Source organism: Antedon bifida, chromosome 4 (assembly GCF_963402885.1).
Source record: "Antedon bifida chromosome 4, ecAntBifi1.1, whole genome shotgun sequence".
In the NCBI taxonomy this organism is placed as follows: domain Eukaryota; kingdom Metazoa; phylum Echinodermata; class Crinoidea; order Comatulida; family Antedonidae; genus Antedon; species Antedon bifida.
Window position 1 is genome coordinate 11,697,699 of NC_136229.1, and position 27,114 is coordinate 11,724,812.

Consider the following 27,114-nt stretch of genomic DNA (forward strand, 5'->3'; position numbering starts at 1 on the left):
CAGTCCACTGCGGGGGTATCCAATCATGAATTAACGCGCTAATACATGCATACCATGCACATTGCCTGTGCGACGGTAATTTAGTAATAAGCGGAGAACTGAATCCCCCGTAAGGAAAATGTTAAACACTGATATTTATGGTAGGGATTATTTTTTTCAGTGGTTGGTCTTGTTGGCCTCTTCGCACGAGGTCCACGCAAAGTCAAATAAAACGATGTGGTTTATCAAACAGAAATATAAATTAGCTTCAATTCAATACTAAATTAGCCAAATTTTGATAATGAGAATCACTCAAAAATTCAATTTTTATCGTTAAAATTGACATTTGAAGCGGATGTACATAATAAAAATAACCGATTTACATACCAAAATAAAGAGTATTTAAAGCCTGATAACATGCAGCAAAAATTACTCCACCACCTATTATGGACCTCGTGCGATCGTGTTTTCAAAATGGGTAGGTGTTTTCCAAAGTTATTTTTAGCGCGCGGATTTCGGCTCGCCGGCTTTTGTACCTCATTTTTAACTCGCGTTTTCTATTAAAATGTTTAATAAACATAGATTAAAAATATATAAAAATAATCCCTTAAACAAGATCTTTCCAAACATATAATTTTTATTCACATGGGTACATAAGAAATAGTATATTTTTAACTTCAAAGACACGTCACTTTTTGAAATTTCCCGAACGTGTTAAAATCGCGGTAACGAAAATCCGCTTCATTGGGATACCTAGTTTATTCTTACCTATCAGCAGCATCATGTATGTGAGGAGCGGCATGCTCCACCAGCAGTGCAGCAAACTGAAGCAGTAGGATTCGTGTAGAATCTGATGTTCCATACGGATTATCCGGATCAATAACCTTCTCAATAAAGATGTTGACAAGGTTATTTGGATTGCTGCCACTTGGATTAGGTGGTCCGCCTATCAACTGTAAAATCATATTAAAAAGGTTGAGTGTTGATTAAAAAATATATAAATCAATGATTAAAAACATGAAAAGAAAGAAGAAACACATATCTGCATTATCAGTTAAATCATAATAAGTGAAAAGTACTAATTGACAAAAAGGATAAGATTGCTTTTTATTAGAACTGTGTTCACACATACTAAATAATATAATTCCGGAGTTATTTAAGCACAATTTAACTCAGATAGAGCACAATTTAACTCAGATAGAGCACAATTTAATTCAGATAGAGCACAATTTAACTCAGATAGAGCACAATTAACTCAGATAGAGCACAATTTAACTCAGATAGAGCACAATTTACACAGAGGAAGTTGCGTAGTTGATACGTGATGTTACAACTCACAAATATGTCAAAATTACTGTTATTTTTTTGCCTTTTTTTAGTGTTTATTCTTAAAATTCAGGAAAGTAATATTATAGCCTATCGTGTGTGGCCCTTCAATAAACAGTGTGCGAAATGTGTATTACCATTCATCGGCTTCGGAGGAGAAACGTAACATTACGGGAAAAATTTAGTAGCATTAATATATAGATAATAATAATAATAATTTAACTCAGATAGTGTTTACATAGAATATTACAACAGCAGTCAAAGTACTTGTACAGTGACTCTTGTTGGTGTTGTTACCAACGATTTTTTACTCACCTCTTCTCCTTCTTTCTTGTCAAAAGAAGCTGCAAACATTGGAATGATAATAAATTGGAGAGCTTTACCCTTCAATATCTGAGGGAAATTTTGGTCATGGAATAACTCCACAAACTTGAGGAACACCTGTCGTTTCTGGTTGACAGAATAACCCTTTAATGAAAAAATTGTATTAATTTACCATATTACTGTATTACTAAATAATATGATGACGCAACAATAAAATAAATGAAAGCACTCAGATACTGAGTGAAGCACTTATATTCGGAGAGTGAGGGCTCACTATTTGATGATATTTCGGCCTCATGTAAAAGAATACAGAGGCCGTGCTATTTCATTTTTCAGCTTTTGTGATGTCACCAATATATAAATTTTCCTGAAAATTAATAGGCATGTTCTGTAAGCATATACCTATTCAGGAAGATGACTTAAAAGTTGTGGACGCGATCGTGCAAACAAACAAAGCCAGTACTATACTTAGCAAAATTCTATTTTATCAAGTAGTAAGCATTTATTTATAAAGGACATAACTTTTAAGTTCACAATATTCAATTTAAACATTCCTGAATAAAGTTAAAAAATAAAGTTCAACTAAATGAATTAGCATGGGTGTCTTGTATATTGGTGCAGTAGTAACAGTCTGAAAAATCTTTGCCATTTTTTGTAAGAATCCGTATTTCTACCCACTACAACAACTGATTTTAGTCACAGTTATTATGCTTTCCCATTGTAAGTCAATAAACAGAAACAAAATTACAATTATAGGGTAAAATAATAAGTCCCAACTGAGGATTTTATAATTATGTTTTTAAATTTCAATACCTGAGCAACTCTGTCCTCAAGGAAGTTCTTGAAAAAGACAAAGTTTGGTAGGTAGCGATTGATGAACACTCGTAGAAGTTGAAACAGTAACTCAATATCTTCTGTATGGTGCCTAAAGAAAAGAGCAAAATGATAATGTAAATAGCATGATTAGTAAATTTTTATCTTTTCAAATTAATTTCAAATTTATTCAAAAAGCCTCCAAGATATGTTACAGAGTCTGTGACATTTAGATTACAATTATCGAGGAACCGGTGGTGTTGGGATTAATGAATGAAGTTGTCTAATTCGGATTGACTTTCAAACCATGAGACGTGATATACTGATTAGCACAGTTAATCAATTCGAACCTTGCATCCATTCTCGATAAGCTAGCTCCACTATATACCAGAACAATTAAAATTAAGCCCAAAGTTCCATGGTTTAATGAAGAAATTAAAGCGACGAGCGGAAAGGACGTGGTTGCGTACACACCTTAATGGTGATCGTGATAAATACAAGGTTTTAAGGAAACTCCAAATTGGACACTTCTAAAACAAATTGTCTATCAACAATTATTGATGAAAATTGTGGTAACCAGAGGAAATTATTTTCCGTAATGAAACAGCTTCTAAATAAGGAAAGAAATACACAGTATCCGAAGTCGAAGGAAAAAAAAGATCTGGCAAATAAAATGGGTGATTTTTTCATTGATAAAATCAAAAGGATTCACTAGAAAATTGAAATTTCTGCCAACTTCGATTGTAATTGAACACGTAGATGTTCTTTTACCAATCATAAACTCTATTATTAAAAAGTCATTTGAACTTGGTATATATAGCGTCATCAAGCCCCTACTTAAAAAACCAAACCTAAATGCTATGCCTATTAGTAACCTGCCGGACTTCGCAAAGCTAATTGAATGAGCAATGTTTAACCAATTAGACAAGTATCTTTGTGATAGTGATCTTTATCCAGTCTTGCAATCGGCTCATAGAAAGAACATTGCTCAAAGTGTAAAATGACATCCTCATGGAGATGAATTCACAGCGAGTTGTAATGCTACTACTATTAGACCTAAGCGCTGCATTTGACACTGTAGATCATAACATAGAAGAAATTTGGAATTACAGGATCCGCATTGCGCCTTCTAAATTCATATCTACCGCAACGCACGCAACGTATTTTGATTGATGATGTATATTCTGATAAATTTGAATTATCTTGTGGGGTGCCACAAGGCTCTTGTTTGGGACCCTTGTTATTTACACTATTCACTGCTACCCTTTTTGATATTATTAAACTAAATTTACCAAAAGGAGCAAATTGCTACGCCGACGATACCCAACTCTACGTGTCTTTCAAACCAGATTCCTTGGAAAGTAAAACGCGCTCAATTTCCGCTATTACGAACTGTGTATTAGATATCTAAAATTGGATGTGTGAGAACAGACTACTTTTAATTAATGAAAGTAGGTAATATTGATATTGGTGATGTCAGAATTAAACCCATTGATAATGTAAAAGACCTCGGTGTTTATTTTGATAAGAATATGTCAATGGCAAAAAACATCAGTAAAGTTTGCTTTAGTGGTTTTCATCAGCTACACAATATTAGAAGAATCTCTAAATATTTAAATTCATCTGCACTTGCTACTTTGATTCATTCATTTATTACAAGTAGACTCAACTATTGTAACAGTTTGTTTTACGGATTGCCTAATAACTAGACTCAAAAACTACAAAGAATTAAAAATGCAGCAGCCAGATTATTAACAAAAACGCACATATTACCCCAGTTATGATCTACACTGGTTACCAGTAAAATATCGTGTTGAATTTAAAATAATCATCATTACCTGGAAATGTTTAAATAATATTGGTCCCCTATATCTTGCTGACCTTTTACACACTAAATCATCAAAACATAATTTAAGGTCTTCTGTATTAAAGTACGTTATTGAATTATCCCAAAGGTAGAATGTTGAAAACCCTTGTAGAGAGAAGTTTCGCAAATGCTGCACCCACACTTTGGAATCCCCTCCCCGCTGAACTCGCATCACTGAACACCTTTAAAAGTAAATTTAAAACGTACATGTTTCGCAAAGCCTATCCGTTTTTTTAGGACTTACATCAATGAATAAGGATTTTTTTAGGTTTTAATGTTGAAATGTATCTCGTGCTTCTTTTTATGATTTTAAAGTAGGTCTATGATATTTGATATAATTATATTGTAATGTAAATTGTTTTAATTCTTATGCTAGGCAATGTATACAAATTATTTAAATATATGTTAAAATTCTGATTTTTACTATGCTATGTATTGTAAAGCGCTTTGAACAGTTTTATTGAATAGGTGCTATATAAATATATTATTATTATTATTATTATTATTTCTGCAACCCGGTTTTTGTTAAGTTAACAAGGAGAAAGTCATCAGCATAACAAAATACATTAAAGGAGGCAATTACAATACCACACTCAATAACAGAACATAATTCAGATACCATATCCCTACAGACCTCCTTGTCTTGTAACGTTACATATAGCAAATTTTCTGTAATGTTATTATACAATGTTACCATGTTCTTACCAATTGGCAGACCAAAAAAAAAAACAAACAAAAAAGTAAAACGTTTAAGGACAGACTTTTAGACCACTTCTGGCTAGTGTTACATTCACTATCATCACAATTATAAACTACTGTAAAAGCACTTAATGTTGGTTTACAAACAAAAACTTACTCTATGTAGTTTAAAAGGCACTTGACCAGAAGTTTGGGTTCATTCCAGTGTATCACTCCTACGTTGTCCACACGATGCCGCTCTTGGAATTGATCTGACGTCCAAATTCGTTTCAGATGATTGGCCAGGACAGGCTGTTTAGGCAACCAATCAGGCGAGTACTTGACAAGAATTGCGATGATTTGAATTGTCTGGTACTGTAACTCGAGGCGGTTCAAACTATTTGGACTGCTTGGACGTGCAGTTGTCTACACAATAAATAATCATTAAAAGTCATCAAAATCACTTTTAATTTGTAGCCTTATTTCTATATGTTTAAAGTTGATAAACTGAATTTAATTAGTATTATTTTTTATTAATCACTATGGACTATAATAAATGCTAATTTGCCTGCTCGCTAGATAAGAGCTGCCATGAGCTATGCCTATTTAGGTGTCATCGACAAATTATTCCAAACCACAGACGCGTTCAGTTATATAGACACATCTCATTGACCGTCTATCTAATTACCGAACCTCATGAATATTAATGAGATACACATCCACACAATGCGGAACGGTCTAGTACTCTCTGGATGGAAGTGCATCGTTGAGACGCATGCACACCGATTCAGAATAATAGTCTAATATTTTTGGAATATACATACCATATTTTTTTTTGTTCAGTTATATTTTAGCCAAAATAACCACTATTTCAATCAAATAACACTGTTTTGGCCAGACTCATCAAATCGCTAGCTCTAGGCCTAGGGTCACGTACTTATAATATTAAAGAAAAAACGTGATTTCTTGTAACTTGGGGATTCCCCTGCTCCCATCCTACGGCAGCTGTAGAAACGCACGATACAGGTTGAGAGCAAAATACATGTGATACAGACATTATTAGGCCATGTTTTCAAGCTTGAACGGGAATCGAGACATATTTCTATTTAAATAACATTGTGAAAACGGCAGACGAAGTCTAGGGCGAAGATGTGTGGTTTCTTTTTGTCTTTCCTTCACATAGTCAATTTTGGGGATTTTCTATTCACTATTTCGTGATAACGTACCAAAAACGAGATCCGATAATAATAGATGCGCTTGCCAAGACAGGGCTGTAAAATGACAGATAAACTAGTATAGGGAGCACAAAAAATACATAAGTTTATTGAAAATAGTGCTGCTGTGTAGTCGAGAGCAAAATACACCTGGTCTATTACATACATTAGCATGTCTTTAACCTCAAGTGGGAGTTGAGCGGTATTTTCTATTCATAAACAATGTTGTGTGAAAACGGCCGATACTGAAGTCGAGCCCGAAAACATCTGGTTTCATTTTGCCCTTTTCATACACAATACGTCTTGCAGCTTGAGCGGGAGTCGAGTGTTATTTTTGTAAACAAGAATAGAATACGGTACGATCCTATTGGCATCCCTTTTTATTAGACTGTTTAACTGAACATAGGCCTAGTCTAGTTTTTACTTTATTTATTAGAAGTGTAGCTAGCTAGGAACATCGTGCCTTCATAATCAATTATTGCATTTTGCCGGGTTTCTCATTTAAAACATTTCAAGATTGGAACTTTTCATGCTTAGCTATGTGTGCGTTGGGGGCGGAGCTATTGGGAAACGAAATAAACACATACAGGCAGTCAACTCACGGATGGAATCAAACGGCGTATATTTTCAGGGAAAAATAGAAAACACGTCTTTGTGGTCTGGAATAATTTGTCGATGACGCCTTACAATTAACAAAAACATCTATAACATGAGTACAATATATTATCAACTTTCATACTAACCTGAGGTTTGGCAAAAGCTAGATTAACAAGCTTTGCTTGGTTGCTCTGAACTACCTTTCGGAGGTCTACAGCTTCTTCTTGTTTCAACATGTGCTTTAAACAATAAGAAAACATTACTTTTACTTTACTTGCATTACGCAGGAATTTTCAAAATTATACACAGATAAATTGCAACTTTGACTAGGGTAATAAAATCCTGCTCAAGAAAAGTCAACAGATCATTTTAGTCATAAAAATGGTGCTCATGATCTTGTTTTTACTTACTGCAAATAGTTTGTTGTATTGTTGCTCCTTGAGGTTGTTCTCATGAAGAAAAAAGTCAACTGTCTGTTGAGGATATCTTACTAGATACTTGATCAATGGTTTACGTAGAGGACTTCCAATCTATAACATTAATAGGAATATTCCATAGTATACAAATAAGGAATGTTTATGAGTGTAACGGTACAAATAATGGCACGAGGTTAAATTTCAACGAGGCGAAATACTATTAATCTTTTAATAATGCGTACTATTGCACGCCATGTGACCCACAATCATCAATATTTAAGTGTTATACAGTATAATATACATTATCCTTATCATTACACATGATAATCCAAGTCATTCTGTTCTGAATATCTTTGACCTCTGCCAGCTGCATGTGTGAAATGGACGAGAATTTTTGAACACATGGCCATTCGAAAAGAAAGTGGCCTAAAAAATATGTTTTATGAAACATAACATAAACTCAATAGGTTAGGTTAGGCAATCTATCTAAAATAACGGCCCAAAGTGAAACAAATTGCAAACAGAGATTTTTCTTTTTTAAATGAGGAGATCAAAATTTGAGCATCACACCTCTGTCACTCATCCCGATGATATGCAAATTAGCATAAATATGCAAATTAGGGTGAAATTACAAGGTTACCATATCTAAAAAACTACTGGTCTGAGAGAGTTAATTTTTTTTACTGATTTATTCAAAATGTATATATTTATATCTACTCTAATGAAACATTTTACGAAAAAAATGACTGGAAGTACAACATTTGACCTTTGACCCCATTTCTCAATGTTTGCATACAAAATGTGACTAAAATGTCTGTAGAGACTTTATTTTGCCCTCAAATGACCCAGACATAGGTTTCTAATAGCTAGCATAGGACCACTTTGTAATTCTCAAAATCACACCTTTGTCACACACCTCGAAAGTATGTAAATTAATAGTACAATTTAAATAAAATATGCAAATAAGGGGGAAAAATTACAGTTGTCCTATATCTCGATAACGCAAACATAATTGGAAGTATGACATTTGACCCTCAACCCTATTTCTCAATATTTGCATATAATGCAACTAAAATGTCTGTACAGACTTTGCTTTGGCCTCAAATGATGCAGGTTTTCTATAGCCAGCAAAGAACTGTTTAGTAATTCTCAAAATCACACCTTTGTCACTCCCCTTGCGAAAGTATGCAAATTAGTAGTACAAACAGTAGGTGAAAGTTTCCATATCATTAGCTTTTTTCGAGATATGACAATTTACTGTAATTTGCATATTTCAAATAACTTGTACTATTAATTTGCATACTTTTGAGGTGAGTGATACAGGTGTGATTTTGAGATTTACTAAACAATCCCATGTTGGCTATTAGAAACCTGGATCCGAGTCATTTGAGAGCGGAACAAAGTATCTACAGATATTTTAATTTCATTATATGCAATATTGAGAAATGGGGTCGAGGGTCAGATGTCATACTTCCACTTTTAATATAGTAATTGAAATCATGGTTATATATGTATTTTTGTGTACTATTAATTGCAAAACTTAAAAATTACAACTTATATCAATTAAGTATTTAGACGTATGTTACTATTTTAACATATTCTTTTTAATTTGTGTCAAATTATTTGTAAGAAAGAATGAAAAAAAAAGAGAAAAAGAGTGGAAAGACAAAAAAAAAGTCATACTTCCAGTGATTTTTTTGCAAAATGTTTCATTGGAGCAACTATAAATATGTACATTCTGAATACGGCTGTGAAAAAATCAACTCTCTAGCATTAGAAGACTGTAATTTCACCCCCTTATTTCATGTAATTTGTACTACTAATTAGCATAATTTTGAGGTACATGACAAAGGCATGATTTTGGGAATTACTAAATGGTCCTATTTTTACATGTCACATATGCAGCTGGCAGAGGTCAAAGATACCCAGAATAGTTAGTAATTTTTGATACATAAATGGATCTTTGCTTTTGTCTAGTGATCAATCTTTAAAATCTCTTTACCTCCATCATAAGAACCTTTTCTGCTCTGATGGTCAGTATAACAAGAGGTTCAAGAAGCTTCAGAGATGCAGCAGCTATTGTGTGGAACATGTTTAAGATGGCAGAGCATATCTTGATGCTCTGTGCATTGGTCCGAGTATTTCCACCTTTCATTGCAATGATGGATACTTCAAGCCATTTCTTCAAGTGTGCCTAAAAATTAATTAAAAACTATTATATACACAAAATACTAATGTTGTGCTAAATATTTAATTTTACTAGCCATCAATAGTTCTTAATACTTAATTATTAAAACCCTTGTTTCAAACGATTGCTGATTTGTATGTAAGCATGTGTGAACTCATACAACATTTACTGGCCAAAATGGGTCAGAGACTGGCTTTTACTGTTACAGATGTCACTGGCTATTGCTGTCTATTTTCCCAACCATCTTTAAAAAGGAATCTTAAGCAGAATCTAAACCTTCCTTGTGTTGATTATATTAGAAAAAATGTCTTCAAACACAGAATACTCACCAATAGCTGTTCACATAACTTCTCATTGAAAGCATTTGGAAATAGTTGAGTTAGACTATGTAATCGCTTTATGATGTTCAGGTTCAAACTTCGATGATCACCCATTAAAGACAACAGAGGCCGGACATTGGACCGCACCAACTCCATGTCAACTGGATGACCAGCAATAAACTTTAAAAATATGGATTTATTATTAAAAGTTACTTATCTTGCTCTATAAACAAGAGGTTTGAATCTTTAAAGTACCTACTAACAATGTGTATTAATACCACAATCATTTCCATCATATGTTCCGAATATGGCAAAAAGGCAAATTACTGAAAAAATGACAATGCTTTGGGTATCAGTGGCTGGATCTCAATGGAGATACAAAAAAAAAAAAATCAAAACGATAAAGTAAAACAGCCAGAAAAGTTAGCAGAGCTTTCGGCCAACACTAGCCCTTCATCAGTGCAAGTGCACATATATATATATATATACATTAGCATTTGAGTTTATTTAATAATCAATGGGTTAAAGGTTAAACAAAATTCCAACAATGATGAACAATAGTGATGATTGAAAATTACATGGAATGACGAGAAAAGATAAACATTTATTTCCACTTTCAAATTCTAAGTATTAATTAATGAAGATGTGATGAATGAAAGGAATATACAACAACACAGGGCTGTATAGCTAACAATCTTACCTTCTTCATACATTCAGTTCCAGCTTCTTGTAACTCGGTGTTTGATGAATTCAGAGCTTTGTACAATGTATTAAAGATCTTCTCACGAACTTGTGGTAGGTAGAAGCATGCAGCTAGTGCTCCTATAAACAACAAGGGAAAAATACCATTACATATTCAAGGAACAGATTATTTGGGACACAAATGCCATTGGGTTATCTAAGAAATTATAGTGAAATTCATTTTCATCCAGTTTATATGATTTTGCCACAAAATCAAAAAGACAAGCAGCATCAAATTAAAAAAGAAAGTAGTGAATGTATGTCTATAAAGCTCTGTACAGTCTATATGATTAAACTAGTTAGACAAAAAAAAGTGTCATGTCCGATGTTGGAAATAGACTGTAAAATAGACTGTATAACAATAAGTGAAAATGAAAAAAGTAAACATATAATAAATGATATATTTGTGACATACTTAATGCACTGATCCTGAGTGGTATCAGAGAGGAGACAGACTTGTAGCATGGTAACTTGTTCAACACTGCATCTTCTGCTTCACATAGATTCATTAACTACAAAATCAATAAATAAAAATGAAGAAATAAAACAAGAGTATGTAAATTAAATATTTCAATGTTGAATAATTTGTATTTTACAGTGGTTGATATTAGGATAGGCTTTGTTATATTAAAAAATGAATGTGGTTGTAAAACCAGAATTTCAAGACTTCCTCCCTAACCCGAGTCAAAAATCTGATGCTGGCCAAGTGCAATTATTACCTAAACCACATGTGTCGATACTGTCTTTTAAATTTTGGCTCTATGTTACTTGTTAGATATCATGACGCCAGCTGTTTGCAGGAAAGATAATTTGGCACATAGGTTTTCACCAATTAGGTAACATACCTCAGTGAAGAAGACTTTATGTTCCATGATCTCCAGATTGATAGTGAACAGCCTAGGTTGTAATGTAGTACAGAATGTATTACCATCCATGAGACCCATTTGAGCATTAGCTGGTTGGTGCCTCAGCAAATGCTTCTTAGGTGGTATCATGTCTGCTAAAACCTCTTTATGAGGATCCATAATCTCTGTCACACTCTTGCCAGTGATCTCAGCTATTTGTCTCAAGGAGTTCATAGCCTAGTAACAAAAATGTCAATAGGGGTGTTTTTACTTGTGGCCAAAATTTGGAACTCCACAATGTCTATGGTAACACTTGAATTGCGTTGTTCTTGATTATATATATTCTATGGACCTTGTGTGAATGGATAAAAGGCAAAAAACTTTGGGCAATACATTTTTGTTATACTGATATTGTAACAAAAGTTCATATTTTTTCTGATTTCAGGATATGTTATTTGTAAAGTAATGGCATAAAATTTGAACTGAATTCAAATTGAATCAAATATTAAAACCGAAATGTAGAGCAGACATTACTCTATACATTGATATAAAAAATTAAATGTTTGAGCAAGAAAGACTGTACTTATGGCTATTTTTTTTAATAAACCCTACCCAAAATTGTTGAATAATCTGAACTCAGTGTTTTGTTAACTTGTGTACATATTCATAGCTATAAACATGTGCATAACGATGCTTAAATGAATCAGAGTATATGCCTATCATATATTATATATATAATTCCAAAGGCAAATTACTGAAAAAATGACAATGCTGTGGGTATCAGTGGCTAGATCTCAATGGAGATTTAAAAAAAAAGCGAAAAGCTAAATCAAAACGATAAGTAAAACAACCAGAAAAGTTAGCAGAGCTTTCGGGCAACACTAGCCCTTCATCAGTGCAAGTGATATATATTACTATATATATAAAAATCCAAAGGCAAATTACTGAAAAAAATGACAATGCTGTGGGTATCAGTGGCTGGATCTCAATGGAGATACAAAAAAAAAAAGCGAAAAGCTAAATCAAAACGATAAAGTAAACAGCCATATATATATATATATAAATATATATCCAATCTGCAGACAGTACTGTTTCGATCTTATTAGATCTCGTCAGTGCAGCTCAGGTCTCGAAATGAAATGTACCGCAGAACTGGCACAATATATAGGCTGAGCCAGGTATGCGGGACATGGTACACTGATTATGAACACAAAGAGTGCACAAGCTCAACGAGCATGCTTTGCAAAATGCAAATAGTATTCACAACAAAATGCACCGTTTCGAACTGAAGAGTGCTCTACAAAACAACAAACTATATATGTATATAGCACAACATACTATATACTGTATGTATATAGCAGAAAGTAGAGTAGCGTAATATATATACATATATATGAGAATTTTAGATATATTAGTCATATCTTAAAAATAATATTTACATGTTTTAGATATGGAAATGTTCATTATTTAAAGATGTCAATCTGAAAAAATATTTTTTTACATTTTTTTTGTTGAATATGCCATTTTAATACCATATAATAGATATCTACTTTGACCAAAAGTTGGATCTAAAAAAAAAATTATTTACCTGAAAAAACTATAATTTAAAGCAAAAAAATAATCAAATTGGCTGCCAGCTAATGGATTTTTGGTTGAATTTGACCATTTATTTTGTTATTTTTGTCTACTCAAGTGATTAACTTGATTAAAACTACAAAATAACCTATTAAAAGTCTGATGTAATTAATCTTCATTTTTCATGTTTTTGGGGGACAATACATCTTCTAAAAAACATAACCTTATGTCCTTATGTGACGTCATTAATTATCTAATTATAATCAACTTGCATCAAAATAAAGAGACATTGCTTTATACACTGATACCAAAAATTATGAGCAAGGAAAACTGCACTTACAGATATTTGTGTTCCCTACACCAAAATTGTGGAACTGATTGGTATAATTAGAAATGCGTTAAAACCCCACCTTAGGGATGAGAATATTTAATGTTAACATCGATTTTTGTGTTCACTGGATATAGGTAGGCATACATGAAGATACCAAAAAATGTACGTAGTGTAGACCTCTCATGCCATGTACTGTATTTTGTTGCTTGTAACCTGTTTTTCCCTTCACTACTTCAATGCTCAAACTTGTGGTCATGTCTTGATCACAAGATGGCCAACAGAATAGACCACTTTCATTAGTCTAGTGTGCAAGGCTATCAAACAACTTGATAGCCTCGGTCTGTGTCCCTTCTAGGTGACATTTTCCTTGAAGTTCTCTTTTCTATAAATATATTGGGTTGGATGGAACAACTCGGTCACCATAATCTAAATTATGAACTATGATCTAATCGGATAATATAAAGGATATTACGTTATAATTTACAGTTCCTTTCTTTTTTATGCAAAAAAAAAAAAAATACTAAAATCAAATATTGAAAAGTAATTTTGTAGTTTTAATCAGGTTATTTAAAAAATAATGATTTAGTTTATAAAAAATAAAAAAGAGTAAATCAAATACAAACCCATTGAATTTCAGACAATGGACTGTCAGTTTACTACTCTTTTTTTAAATTATGATTTTATTAGGTTAAATAATTTTTCGTTTCCATAAATTTTTTGTCAAAGTGAATAACTATTGTGACATTAAAATTGCTTATTCAATAATAACAAAAAAATGTTGGGGGGGGGGGGGGGGGGGGGGAGTCATTTAAGCCTTTGACCTTTAACCTTATGTCTCCAGAAGAATGTTATTTTAAAGCTTTAAGGCCACATTTATATTTTACCTAATACATTCTTATTCAAAATACTTGACTTGACGACCTAGACTCCAAAGGCAAAATTAAATTAGTTATTCTGAATCTTAAGGATAATGTTTATATGTGTTTAAAACATTCTTTACAAGAAACTTAGTGGTTAAAGAGATAATTAGGGACAAAGTTTTTAAATGGCAGCCATTTTGAATTTATGGAAAATAGGTAATTACTAATAAACAAACAGGGTAGATTTTAGATACTAATACCTATATAGGCCTATATTTTAGTATGTTTTAACAAAAAAAAAAAAATTTTGGGACTGAAAAAGCTACACCACCTATTTCTACATTACAAATAACATGAGAAAATGTAAATTTCAACCATTTATCTATCATGGCGACCATTTTTTTTCCCAAAATATCTCAGTTTTGTTATATTTACCTAAAGTGTGATTAATTACCAAAGTATGAAGAAAATCCATTTTTAGGCATTTGGCCACTTTTTAATGAAATAGGTTGATATTTGTAGTCAACCGCTCTTAAATGTTTTTATTGAATAAAGAATGAAGAGAAGATGTGTGTAACATACCAACCAATATACCAGTATTATGTTTAAATGATACCCATGGTTTTATAGACTTAATTAGACTTTTACAGAAATAATAATAATAATAACATGAATTTGCAATGCACAAATTCCAGCAGAAGTGATCAAAGGCTTTCAACCATTTATGAGAGAGCTCAATTTGAAAGAAAAAGATTAGTTTTCAAGGCAGATTTAAAGGCGATGGTAGAAGAACATGACCTAATAGAGGCGAGTAGGTCATTCCGTAAGCGAGAGGTAGCAGAAGTAAAAAAGTGCTTTGGTCATATGTTTTAGTATTATAAGTCGGAATGGAAAGAAGATTTTTTAAAGACGAGCGAAAGCGTCTATTTCAACTATGTTTAATCATAAGCAAGAATTATTTAGTTTTGTTTATATCTAATACAAATGCATGATGAAGAGAAAAGGCATAAAAAAGAAATTGAACCAAGATGTAGACATACCTGTTCTCGCACTGTTTGGTTAGGAGAGGTTGCTTCTCGTACAAGTTCTTTTGTAACCTCACGGAAGGCCTTTGTTTTGGCTTCTACTATATTGGGATCTTTCTCGTCTTCAGCTGAGAGGGGTGAGGCGCATATTTGCAACAATGCTTCAAGGTCAGATTTTGCATGGTCTAAAGCTCCACTGGAAACCTTTTTAAAATAAAGTAAAGTACTGTAATGTATTGTAATATACTGTAACAGTAAAGCATTTTGCTCAGTAATGTCTTAGGGTTTTCCTTATATTTATTACTTATCTTACCATCTTGACTTGGTTTGTTTCCCATTCTATAAATGATTTCATTTTCTTGCTGTTGAATGTGTGTATAGGTAAACATTTATATTTATTGTTTAATTAGGTAATCTTACTATGTGTGTACAATTCTTTAAAATTGTACTTTTTTGTGCATTTTAATGCAAAGCATAACAGGCTTGCTAAAACACCAAAACCTAAACCAACATCATTTGTTATTCATAAAAAGAAGAAAACCATAAATTAAAAGATTAATTTAACAGGCAGACAGATTTATTAATAATCCAAATAATAGATAAAAACATGCATATGTAATACCTCTTTGGTGAGATCCATCATAACAAAGAAGATGGCTTTGAGGAACTGGTAAAGGTGGTTGAACACCCAGATTGTTGACATCCTCTCCATCATAAACTTAATAGCAATACATCCACCAAGTTTAGCATACCAGGCTCTCTCATAGCAGCAACCACACATCTTCTCCACAAGGTAGTCAAAAATAGGTAAGCTGCAGGCCTACATATTAAAAAAATAACCAAATCATTACAATGATAAACATAACTAGATTTGAACTTATCCACCGCGCAAAAGCCACATGCACGTCATACATTAGAATATTGCACACAGAAAAACGATTATGCCTTTGTGACCTGAAAAAATAAATGTTAGTGTGCCCTCGATCTTCAGGGGCGGTCGCAGGACTATTTTAAGGGGGTTGCCCAAGAGTCCTCAGAGGGCCGTAGATACTGAGTATTTGCGGCACAGGTCCCCCCCCCCACTCATGGTGGGGCCTGTGGCGAGGGAATTTTTGTTAAATGACACCCGTAGATGTGGCCGGAAATGGTACTCTCGCACGTAAAATTCATGATAAATAGAAATGACACTCTATATCGGGCTACAGTAGCAAACAGATCGTATCACGCCTGTTTTTCCACCGGTAAAACACAAGCGACAAACAATGGGAAAACATTTTTTGTGTTCAATGCGAAGGTCAGAGGAGGTCCCCGACGAAGGTACTTCCGGTAATGTAATAAATTATAGGAATTCAAATCAATTAATACAAATGAATTATTATCAATTAATAACTAAAACAATTAAAAAAAAAATGTGAAGATGCTGCTATAAATATATTGAGCAAAACGTTAAATTATATTATTTTGAAATAAATGCTAAATAAGTCAGTAAAACCACAATTTCCAAAATTCATTTTCATTTATTCACTATAAACTGTACAACCACATTCGAGAAAAGAAAATATGATCAAAATTTGCAGAAAGAAGCAATTTAACACTGTTTCAGTTCGGAACGTCTGTAAATATTATGTAGGGAAATGAAGATAAATATGGTTCTACGTAAATACTAAAATGATGGGGAATCCCCGCCAAAATTCCATGATTATGGAGAAATCAACAACCCACATGACAGAATTTACCACGAACACAGTGTTTAGTGGCCTTTCGTACCTTCTTGTGGACACAAGCAATCCAAACAGTCAACAACAAAAACGTTGACCGCCAGTAAATTATGCACAGTTAATTTTGCGCTGCAGTTTGTCAATTTACATAGGCCTATAGTATTTTCCAACCCTGGTCTTCTATAACGTTAATAGTTAATATATAATATGATGAAATGGGATCTAAATTTTAATTAGTGGCAGAAAAAAACATTTAGTATGAAATTTAGGGTGCCGTCCCTGATCTTGTGTCTATGTATAATACAGTATACACTATACATACAGTGCATAATAGGTGAAAATAACAGGACCCGTTTTTTATTCCAATTTTTAACATCATGACATCTTCGAAATGAAACTCGTAGATAGAAAAGAATCATCTGAGCAAGAACATATTAACGTGTTGAAGAAATTTGGATATGTAGAATATAGATGCGCGCTCTTTTAAATGTGATGAACAATGACGCAAAATATGAAAATACGACTCTTAAAATTCAACTGGCCATATGATGACGTCACAACATCCGATGCGCACAATTTGTATATGAATTTGTATCTACAGTTCAACAGCTTCCAGAAAACGTTTTAATCATGAGTATCACTTTTCATTCTAAGAAGCTATAACATATTGAAATTTACTGTAATGATGAAAAGTAATTCACGCTTTGGAACATGATGACGTCATAAAAAATTAAAAAATTGTAAATCATGCGAAAGACAATTGATTGACCTAGACAATATCAAAATCAGGGGGAAAATGGAATACGGATAAGTGGAGATGTGCTCTGTTAAATGCGATGAGCTATGACGAAAGAGACAAAAATCCTATATTTTATATTCGAGTGGTCATACGATGATGTCACAATGTCCGGTTAGCCATATTGATGAATGATCCGATATCTACAACCCATCAACTTCCAGAATATGTAATAAAAATAAACTTCACTGTTTAGTCTAGAAACTATGACTGTTTAAATAAAGGCATAATTTTTTTGAATTTTTGAACTTTTTCATCAAAAACGAGCGCGTATTGTCATGCTCGTATGACATGATTTTAAGTCTTAACTGTTTAAAAGTTGGAAAAATTACTAGAAAAGGCTGGAAAACAATTCACGCGAAAAAAATGATGTTATTGTAAGTGATGTTATGCAATTCTGACTTTATTCAAAAATAGGAGGTGCACAACTTCACATAAATGCCCATATGTTGACACAGTTATAAAATGTTTTGTTTACACATTTTAGAGATACGTGAGACACAAAATTGACAGAAAGAAAGAATAACACAGAAAATGAAAGCACTCAGAAACTGAGTGAAGTACTTGGCAAAATATATCCACGGAGCATGTTGAATGATACATTTTTTTTGCTTTAGGTATTAGCTTTACATGGTTCAAATCCTGCTGGGGTTTATAACTTGTTTAAATAATTTTTAATACAAACAAACTCCATCAATGTAACAATGACCTTTCTAAAATCAAGATTGACCAGGAGTTGAAGAGTGTCTTGAAGCTGTGCTGATTTTCGGCGCCCCTGCCTTAACCCATGGAGTACTTGACCCTTGGAGTAAATCTAACCGCTCGACCAGTCGACTAATATGTTGGTCCATATCAAAGAATATGTCCATGTTAAAAGAAGACAGAATGCGTGCTATTCAATATATCGTATCGTGTCAAAATTTTATTTTGCCAAGTAAAAAAGATGATGTCATACAATAACAAGGAGTTATCCGCCGAGTGCGGATACCTAAAAGAAGATATTGATCTTCGACAATCACATATCCGCAACTTTGTTGTGGATAACCAATAAAATATTATTGTTATCGGCTATTCATTGAAAAGGATGCTCATGACATTTAAACAACAAAACAAATAGTAGTAGTAGTAGTAAATAAGCAGATATGTGTATTTTGATTTGATGACTTATTTCGATACCATACATAAAGAAAAAACAGATATGAACAAACAAAAAATGCAATATTTTGTATGGTACCAGGGATAAGTCCGCTAAATGTATAATCAAGGGGTAAGATGGTCTGTTATTCTGTCATGATAATTATAAATTTAATAAATTTTGAAAAAATATTATACAAAAAAATAAGGTAAGGCGACTTTTATAAAAATAAAAAATACAAATTACCCTTTGTTTAGATCCAAGCACAGTGGTTGCAATATCAATCATAAAAGTCAACGCAACTTGACTCGTTTTACAGAGCTCTTTCTCTGTGTGTGCCATGCAAGTTGCAATTGCATCAATGATGACATGAGGATCCAGTCCTTTTTGTACCTTGTACCGATTTGATATAGGTAGTGGTCCAGCCTGCTGTGTGGTAGCCACAAATGTAAAGTGGCAAACAAGGTTGACCATAAATGGTAATGCACTGGTGCGAAGATCTTTGATTGTTGAAGCAACTAGAATTAAAAGCAAAATAAGTATGATATATCCAATATATGGACCAGGTCTTTGTGTAAGAGACAAACAGTAGATAAAATGTGTACAAACACACAGCCAAGTGCACATTGCGTAGTTGAGAATGCAAGATAAACAACCTTTTTATCAGTTACAACATCACTATCTTCATAAGAAGGTTATCCCTTGTCTTTTATGAATATGAAATACTGTATTATAAACTCAAACTGTTTCAAAATTAGGGTTTGGCATGGAGATAGTAATACTGTGTATTAAAGCCAAAAAATCCTTTGCACATAATCATACTACAGTATTTTCCGCTTTACAAGTGGATAACAAATGGTGATGCTTAATTGTTTTCAATATCTATCTACATCAAGATTCCTTTTGGGCACATGACCTATTTATGTAAGCTTTTGTCAAGACTGAATAAGTTTTCTTCAAGAATTTTTCCACATCTTACTTTGTACATTTCAGACTAAACCTAATTCTTACTATGCTTCTATTTATTAAAATAATAATAACACAACTTGAGAATATCTTCTACCTCAAATCTGAATACCAAATAAACTGTAACTATAATAGTTCAAAATAATTTTTTAAAAATGACAATAGATCAAAAAGGCATTTAAATTAACTTTAGATTATTTTTAGGATTTACAAGACGCGGAATCGTTGGAAAAAACATAATTAGCCTAGATGAGTTTCAGTTGCCTGGCGAAGTTTCGTATTGCTGTCTTTCAGCCTAGCTAGGCCTAGTAGTAGTTTATATATTAAGTTAAGATATCTACTCGGCTGTTGCCTCGTTGATATATAACCTTTCATCATTCACCTCTTGCCATTTTTGCCATTACATTCATAAACATTCATTATTTGTATACTACTGTACATATCATAGCCTCTTATAAACTATACAGTAATGTCTTTTACTGTACCTATCATAACAGTTAAGATCTGCTCACATGCTTTTTTATAAACTGTACAATAATGTCATAGCAGTTAAGGTTTGTTCACATGCCTTTAGACAAACTATACAATGTATTTTACTGTACCTACCATAGCAGTTAAGGCCTGTTCACATGCTTTTAGACAAACTATACAATGTATTCTACTGTACCTATCATAGCAGTTAAGGCCTGTTCACATGCCTTTAGACAAACTATACAATGTATTCTACTGTACCTATCATAGCAGTTAAGGCCTGTTCACATGCCTTTAGACAAACTATACAATGTATTTTACTGTACCTACCATAGCAGTTAAATAAGGCCTGTTCACATGCCTTTAGACAAACTATACAATGTATTCTACTGTACCTATCATAGCAGTTAAGGCCTGTTCACATGCCTTTCTTGACAGGACATCAGAACATTTATACATTGGTTGACTTGCACGTGGTATCTCCCCTCGTGTGAAGCTGCATAGCAATTAAATTGTTTACATCAAATATTATTCTTTCAAAATTTTCATGATGAACATACTCTAGTAAATTCATGTTGTGTTTCCCAAAGGAAATTAAGTACATTTGAGAATGTCTTGACGTTTCATTACTGCAGAAGACAGATTTAGCACAACAAGCATTCTCACAGACATTCTCTTTATTTCCTTTTGGAAATAAAAATAATATTTAGAATACAATGTGAACTCCTTAAAATGGACCTGAAATGGATTTTTGATTATTTTCATTTTAGAATGATGTTTTGGGGGCTATTAAGTGTTACTGGAAGGTGTATTGTTACAAAATATAAATTTGAAAATCCCAAAAAATTCATGGGTGACATTACTTTGCAAATATATTCCTATTCCTCCAATAGACAATTTACAGTTTTTTTGGCTATACCTTTTGAAATCTATAAAAAAAGGCTTGTGTTTTGGAAAAACGTATTTAGAATTATTTTTAGATAAAATTATTACCGTATAAATGGTTATTCATTGAGTATTAAATGAAAATTTAAAAACTCCAAATCAACAGTATTTTCTGGCAATACTGACATTAGCCTGGCAACGTACAGAGCCATGTGCGTTCGTGTGTATTTTGTGTATTGTTCGTAATTTATTCCTCTTTCTTTAGTTTTTAGTATAGCAGAATTAGATAGTAATATAAGATGATAATTTATTTGTCATGAATTAGGCAGTTCGAAAACGAATTTTATTCATATTTTACTTTGACTATACAATGAGCAGCAAGTTGATATAGCTTTGTCTACATGACACGGAGTCTCGCTTAGGTGGTGGATCGCCGGCCGAATTGACTCCGGGGCCTAGCCTCTAAGCCTAGTAAAGGTTAGTTTGGGAGGTAGGCCTTCTACATTTGGGATTTAGAACAAACAAAAGTCCATTTTAGGGCACTATATTTCAATAGCATTTGATATTGAATGAATGGTATTAGTTTCAACGCTTCACATCACCACCATTCCACCTACCATCAATCATTCACTGACTATCGTGTGGCCTGCTGCATGCAACGCTCCAGTCTCCTCTGTGTATTTGACATCGTCATTAAATAGATGGTCCCAATGGCCGTTGAAATAGAATATTGTAATGGCAGGAGTATTTTTGGGTAATTTACCAGGTTATCTTAAAATTTCATTTTTCTCTCAAAAAACTACACATTTTGTTTGTATTTGATTGTGTTAAATTGATACATCTAAATAACATGTGTGAATTTCTTGAAAATCGAAAATCCATTTCAGGTCCATTTTAAATGCTGGTGTATTTTATATTCTCTTAAAAAAATATGGGTTTTTTCTATTGAAATTACTGTGTAGAATATAATGATTAATAACAGCTTAAATTAAAATATAATTACTTACGCAGTATGAGACAAAAGCTGTTGAACTATCTGCCTATTATCATCTAACATAATCATTGAGACGAGAAAATGGCGTACAACTTCCCAGGCTTGCTTACGATAGAAGGCGTCGGTGGTTGGTGACTTTAAGGCATCTAGAGCAGCCTCAATTATCTAGAAAAGAATTAAAGGGATAAATATTAGTATTATTATCTGAATATAGTCTTAAAATGTGCTCTGGCATTGAATATTATTGATGCTTGGATTTCCTGATGTGGAACCTATGGTAGGAAATAATATTGTAACTAGTATTGAGCTGTCAAAATAAGAAATCAATGTTTACACTACTATACACCATCAGACCACTGGACATTTTGGAGACTAGTCTAGAAAATATTAGTTACTGAGATTCCACATTACAAAATGATACAAGACAACATACTTAATGTAGGCATACATACTTAGTCCTCTTAAGTATGACTTTACTTAAATAAAGTCTGGGTCGATAGCCTAGTCTGACCAAGTGATACGTCATAGAGGTTTACATTCAATACCTCAAAGTATTAGCAGGCAACTAAATTGTGTTCTTCTTTTGTTAAAAATATCCAACTTTGATAGTAGTTTACGTGGATAATTTGAAATTTTACCTTTGAAACTTTTAAATATATAGGAATCTTATGATCTTGAAAATAAATACTAATACAGGGTCCATCTGAATCTTCACTCCTGTAATTCAGCTGAAAAAATAAATAATCAAAACAATTAACGAGAAAGAATGTTCAGCCATCATGTTTACATGGTAATATTTTGTGGGGACACATTAAAAAACAATTTAAACATACAAACCTTCTGTGGTTCTTTGAGCATCTTGCGGTTGCCACCTCCAAATTTACCAAGCACCCTGAATGCAACCTGTGCTATACTGTCTGTGCGATTCCTAAGTGTTCGCCAAATGGCCTGCAATAGTAAGTAGTGTATTCATCATTTATTATTCAGTACTTATGGAAATGCAAATTATCAATACATCATCTCGAGTAAATGTTATAAACGCTGGGAAATTATGTGCAAAATGTTCTATGGATGCTACTGCAGTTTCTATTGCTTTGTCCTACAATCAAGGTTTATAAAAGAAACTAAAAACTTAGTTTTTTTAGTAGCACTTACTTGCATTAACTCCGCTCTAACTGGTTGAATGTGTTCATATAAAAAGTCTGGTTGAAGATTGTCAACACATAGCTCTAATGTACGTAGACCCTGAAAACAGAAACAGTGAAAATAATACAAATGGCATTATTTGAGCCTTCTTCCAGCAGACAGGTTGTGTAATCATAATTTAATGCTTACTTTTTTAAAAATACAATTGTAAATATTTCTAATTTTTTTCTATATAGGCCTACTCTTTTAAATATTTTATGCCGTAGTTTTTTTTGTATTGTATGTTTCTTGTTGTAAATTTGAATTTGCTTTGATATTTTAAATCTCGTCTTTTGTAACTTTAATCACATATATTTTAGTTGATTGCAATAAAGCTTAATTGAATTTAGTTTTCAAAAATGAATTGCCACAAAGGCTTGCAAACTAAGTATGTGTTCTTTATGCACTGTCAATTACTTTTCATAAACATGGGAGGAAAGCACATCAATGTAATAAAGTACCTCTTATTTTTACATAATGCATTGTGATGTTTATTCAAATATCTTTATAACTGCCAGCACTCTTCTAAACATTTACAGTACTTTTTAATTTTAGAAACTGGTTATGTCCGGCAACAGTTTTATAGTGTGATTTAAATCAAGTTACACATCTCTTACCTGGCTTACAAGTGTCTGCGACCCGTTCAATGCTGACACTAAAGGATCCATTAACATGGGAAGGTACGGCAGTAAGGAACTCAATCGAACCGGCACGGTTAAACAAAGCTCTACAAACAGGTCCTTCATGTGTTGTTTGTGTAAACCACTTTGCAGCTGGTTCAAACCTTAAAAAAGCAAACCAAAACCTTGTTACATAGAATAGTCCTTCTTCAATCTTCACCTATTTCTAACATATTTGTAAACATTCATTATTTGTATAATAATTAATGATTTGTAATTTGTATTTTCATTGTATTTAATGGGGAAAATATTTCAATCGTTGACAGCAAGACTAATATTCGACAGAGATAAAAGATTGACTGTTCTACTTCGGGTTTTCAACTTGAGAAGTACAAAAGGAAATCTTTGATTTTATGAAATAATTATCCCCATTCAACACATAAACATTTATTTTTGTATAATATATATTTAATGATTACAGTACCTTGTAAGAGGTTTGGTAGTAGAGGTAGAAACTCCTGATAAAGTTGATCATGACTGCCACCACCTATTGATCTAAATAGGGCTCTCAATAGTAGAAAGTAATTGTATGGTTCTTTGGCTGTTGTCGCCAACTCCATTGAACGATTGACTATTTTATGAAGATGTGGCTAGAAAAATAAATAAATAAATGTAACATTTTCCATTGAATACCTGGTTAACAACTTTATTTGAGTATTGGGTGAAGCCAGAGGTCCCAAGATGAAAAAACAAAATGACGAAAATTCTAAACAAATTCATGAGCTTAAGTCTGACAAAATTAATATCAAGCAAGTTAATGCTAAGATTTATAAGTTTGAGGTGAAAGTTGAAAAAATAAGTAAGGATACGAAGGTGACCGATAAAGAGGAGTTACTGCAAGTTATAAATGCTAGGTTTGGAGATGAAAGCGAGATCTTAAAGCGACGGTCTAACATAATGTTATATGAATTGGTTTAATCGGATAGTGAAAATTCTGAAGATAGAAAGCGGCATGACCTAAATTTGTTGATTGATATTTTTGAGGGCCTTGATCTAGATACAAGCCTGCGGGCTTATTTTAGAGTTGGGACGCATGGTGCACAATTAGAGGGGAAAAATGCATACATGAAGGGTTGTCTGTGGAGATTATTTATTTTTACGATTGTTTTTTCAAGGAGTCTGTTTGGGTCAAAATTAAGGCCAAAGATCAGAATGTTTTATTTGGATGTGTTTATAGATGTAATTCAGGTTCAGATTTGAATAATGTTGCATTACGTAAGCTGTTTGTGGAAGCAACAAATTTTCCTTGTGATAACTTAGTCATAGTAGGAAATTTCAATTATAAAAGCATAAAGTGGGACTTGGGTTATGTTACAAATGAAGGAGGAGAGTCAAGTAAGGCCTTTTATGATACAATTAATGATTGCTTCCTATTCCCGAATGTAAATGAACCCACGCGTTATAGAGAGGGAGAGCATCTTAATGTTTTAGATTTGGTTTGGGTAAAAGTGATCACATGTTACTTTGTTTTTCTATTGAGATTGAATCTAAGTTGCGAGTTGAAACCGATGTAAGGATTATGATAATATGCGAATTATTCTTAGAAATGTAGAGTGGAACAATATTTTTGTGGGAAAGTCTGGCTTGCAGTCTTGGGAAGTGTTTAATAATATTATTGGCAAAGCAGTTTCCAATGAGAAAAATGGGAGCTAAAAATGTTAAACCTATTTGGATGACAAAAGCGATTGAAACATCTATAAAATTAAAAATAAAGCTTGAAAGAAATACGTTAAAGCAAAGAGAAAGCGGAAAACATGTTCTATTAGTAAATGGGAAAATTTTACGAGAAAAAGAAATGATTCGGTTAATTTAATTAGAAATACTAAGTCGGAGTTTGAAAATAAGATTGCTGCGGAAGAGAAATCTTGTTGCCATTATGTTCGTTCGTTCTCAATTAAATATATCTTCTGGTATCCCTGATTTAGTAGGTAGTGGTGGAGTTAAAGTAACAGATGATTTGGAAAAAGCTAATTTGCTGAATGATTTTTTTGGATCAGTGTTTTGTGATGAGGATTTGTCCAATATTCCCGAGGTCAAATTATGTACTAAATTTTTGTTTGTAGTTTGTAAAAGGGCAAATCGGAAATGAGGGATGATGATAAATCGTGCATTTAAATCTCTAAAGAGGATAGGTTTTCTTAAAATGTTTAAGACTATGATTCGTCCTATGCTTGAATATTGTAATACAGTTGTAAATCCTATACTTAAGAGAGATCAAGATTTGCTGGAGAAAGTTCAGCAAAGAGCTACTAGGATGATTCCAGGGTTACGTAAATTATCATATAAGGAACGTTTGAGGCTATTAGATTTACTAACTTCAATTTATAGACGCCATAGAGCTGACATGATTCAAGTTTTCAAAATTATAAATGGTATGGAGTCTGTCTCAAGTGATATTTTTTTTTAATTAGATGTCGATTTAAGGACCCGTGGACATAGGTATAAATTAAAGTTTCATCGAGCAAAGTTAAACTTGAGAAGGAATTCTTTTTCGTTTAGAGTTGTACTTTTGTGGAATGGTCTTTCAGACTATGTTGTTTCAGCTAGTTCTTTAAATTTGTTTAAAAATAGGCTAAATGAGGCTTGGGTAAACCATCCATTAAAGTTCACACCGTTTGTACAATATGACATGATAACCGCGAGAAGCTTATAAGCAATTATGCTTCGCCTCAATTTCCCTCTATTCATACGACTATGAAGGATTACAAGTAAACAAGTAAATGTGTGTTTGGTCTTTCACGCATCAGTGCACCTCATTAGCATACTTATATCAGTCACGATGTTAAATTCTATGTGAACACTCTTCCTGATTATTCAATATCACGATACGAAAGCATGATAAAATCTTATGTGAACATTATCAAATTTATTCACTAGGCTATACATATTTTTTTAGTGATCCGTCACATGATACATTGGTCTATCAAATCACGCCACAACTGTACTACATTGAATATTTTATTATTACATTACTTTAATTTTAATGGATTTACTGAAATTCATGACAAAAATATTTAATATGCATATATAGGTCTAGGATAGTTAGTGAACATGGTTAATGTTAACCTAGCTAGTATCACGATACGAAAGCACGATAACATTTTATGTGAACGTGCCCATTGATGCATTGTTGCATATGACATTTCAATACAACAATACATGTGCTTGGCTTGGCAGTAGATAGA

General features: G+C 32.8%; 1 protein-coding gene across 1 annotated transcript in view; it reads right to left on the reverse strand.

Moving 5' to 3' along the window:
• The window catches only part of LOC144840052 (transformation/transcription domain-associated protein-like), a 102,081-nt gene that overhangs the window by 41,810 nt on the left and 33,157 nt on the right, over positions 1 to 27,114 (reverse strand). Inside the window, exons 18-38 of the mRNA XM_078695687.1 lie at positions 24,354 to 24,519; positions 23,867 to 24,033; positions 23,220 to 23,309; positions 22,902 to 23,012; positions 22,703 to 22,792; positions 22,078 to 22,229; positions 20,581 to 20,681; positions 18,995 to 19,266; positions 15,722 to 15,919; positions 15,115 to 15,303; positions 11,309 to 11,545; positions 10,879 to 10,975; positions 10,423 to 10,544; positions 9,732 to 9,902; positions 9,217 to 9,408; positions 7,209 to 7,328; positions 6,945 to 7,037; positions 5,166 to 5,413; positions 2,443 to 2,554; positions 1,621 to 1,773; positions 748 to 932 (exon numbers count right to left, since the gene is read on the reverse strand). Coding sequence (XP_078551813.1) covers positions 748 to 932; positions 1,621 to 1,773; positions 2,443 to 2,554; positions 5,166 to 5,413; positions 6,945 to 7,037; positions 7,209 to 7,328; positions 9,217 to 9,408; positions 9,732 to 9,902; positions 10,423 to 10,544; positions 10,879 to 10,975; positions 11,309 to 11,545; positions 15,115 to 15,303; positions 15,722 to 15,919; positions 18,995 to 19,266; positions 20,581 to 20,681; positions 22,078 to 22,229; positions 22,703 to 22,792; positions 22,902 to 23,012; positions 23,220 to 23,309; positions 23,867 to 24,033; positions 24,354 to 24,519 — 3,266 coding nt within the window. The remainder of the gene's footprint in view (positions 1 to 747; positions 933 to 1,620; positions 1,774 to 2,442; positions 2,555 to 5,165; positions 5,414 to 6,944; positions 7,038 to 7,208; positions 7,329 to 9,216; positions 9,409 to 9,731; positions 9,903 to 10,422; positions 10,545 to 10,878; positions 10,976 to 11,308; positions 11,546 to 15,114; positions 15,304 to 15,721; positions 15,920 to 18,994; positions 19,267 to 20,580; positions 20,682 to 22,077; positions 22,230 to 22,702; positions 22,793 to 22,901; positions 23,013 to 23,219; positions 23,310 to 23,866; positions 24,034 to 24,353; positions 24,520 to 27,114) is intronic.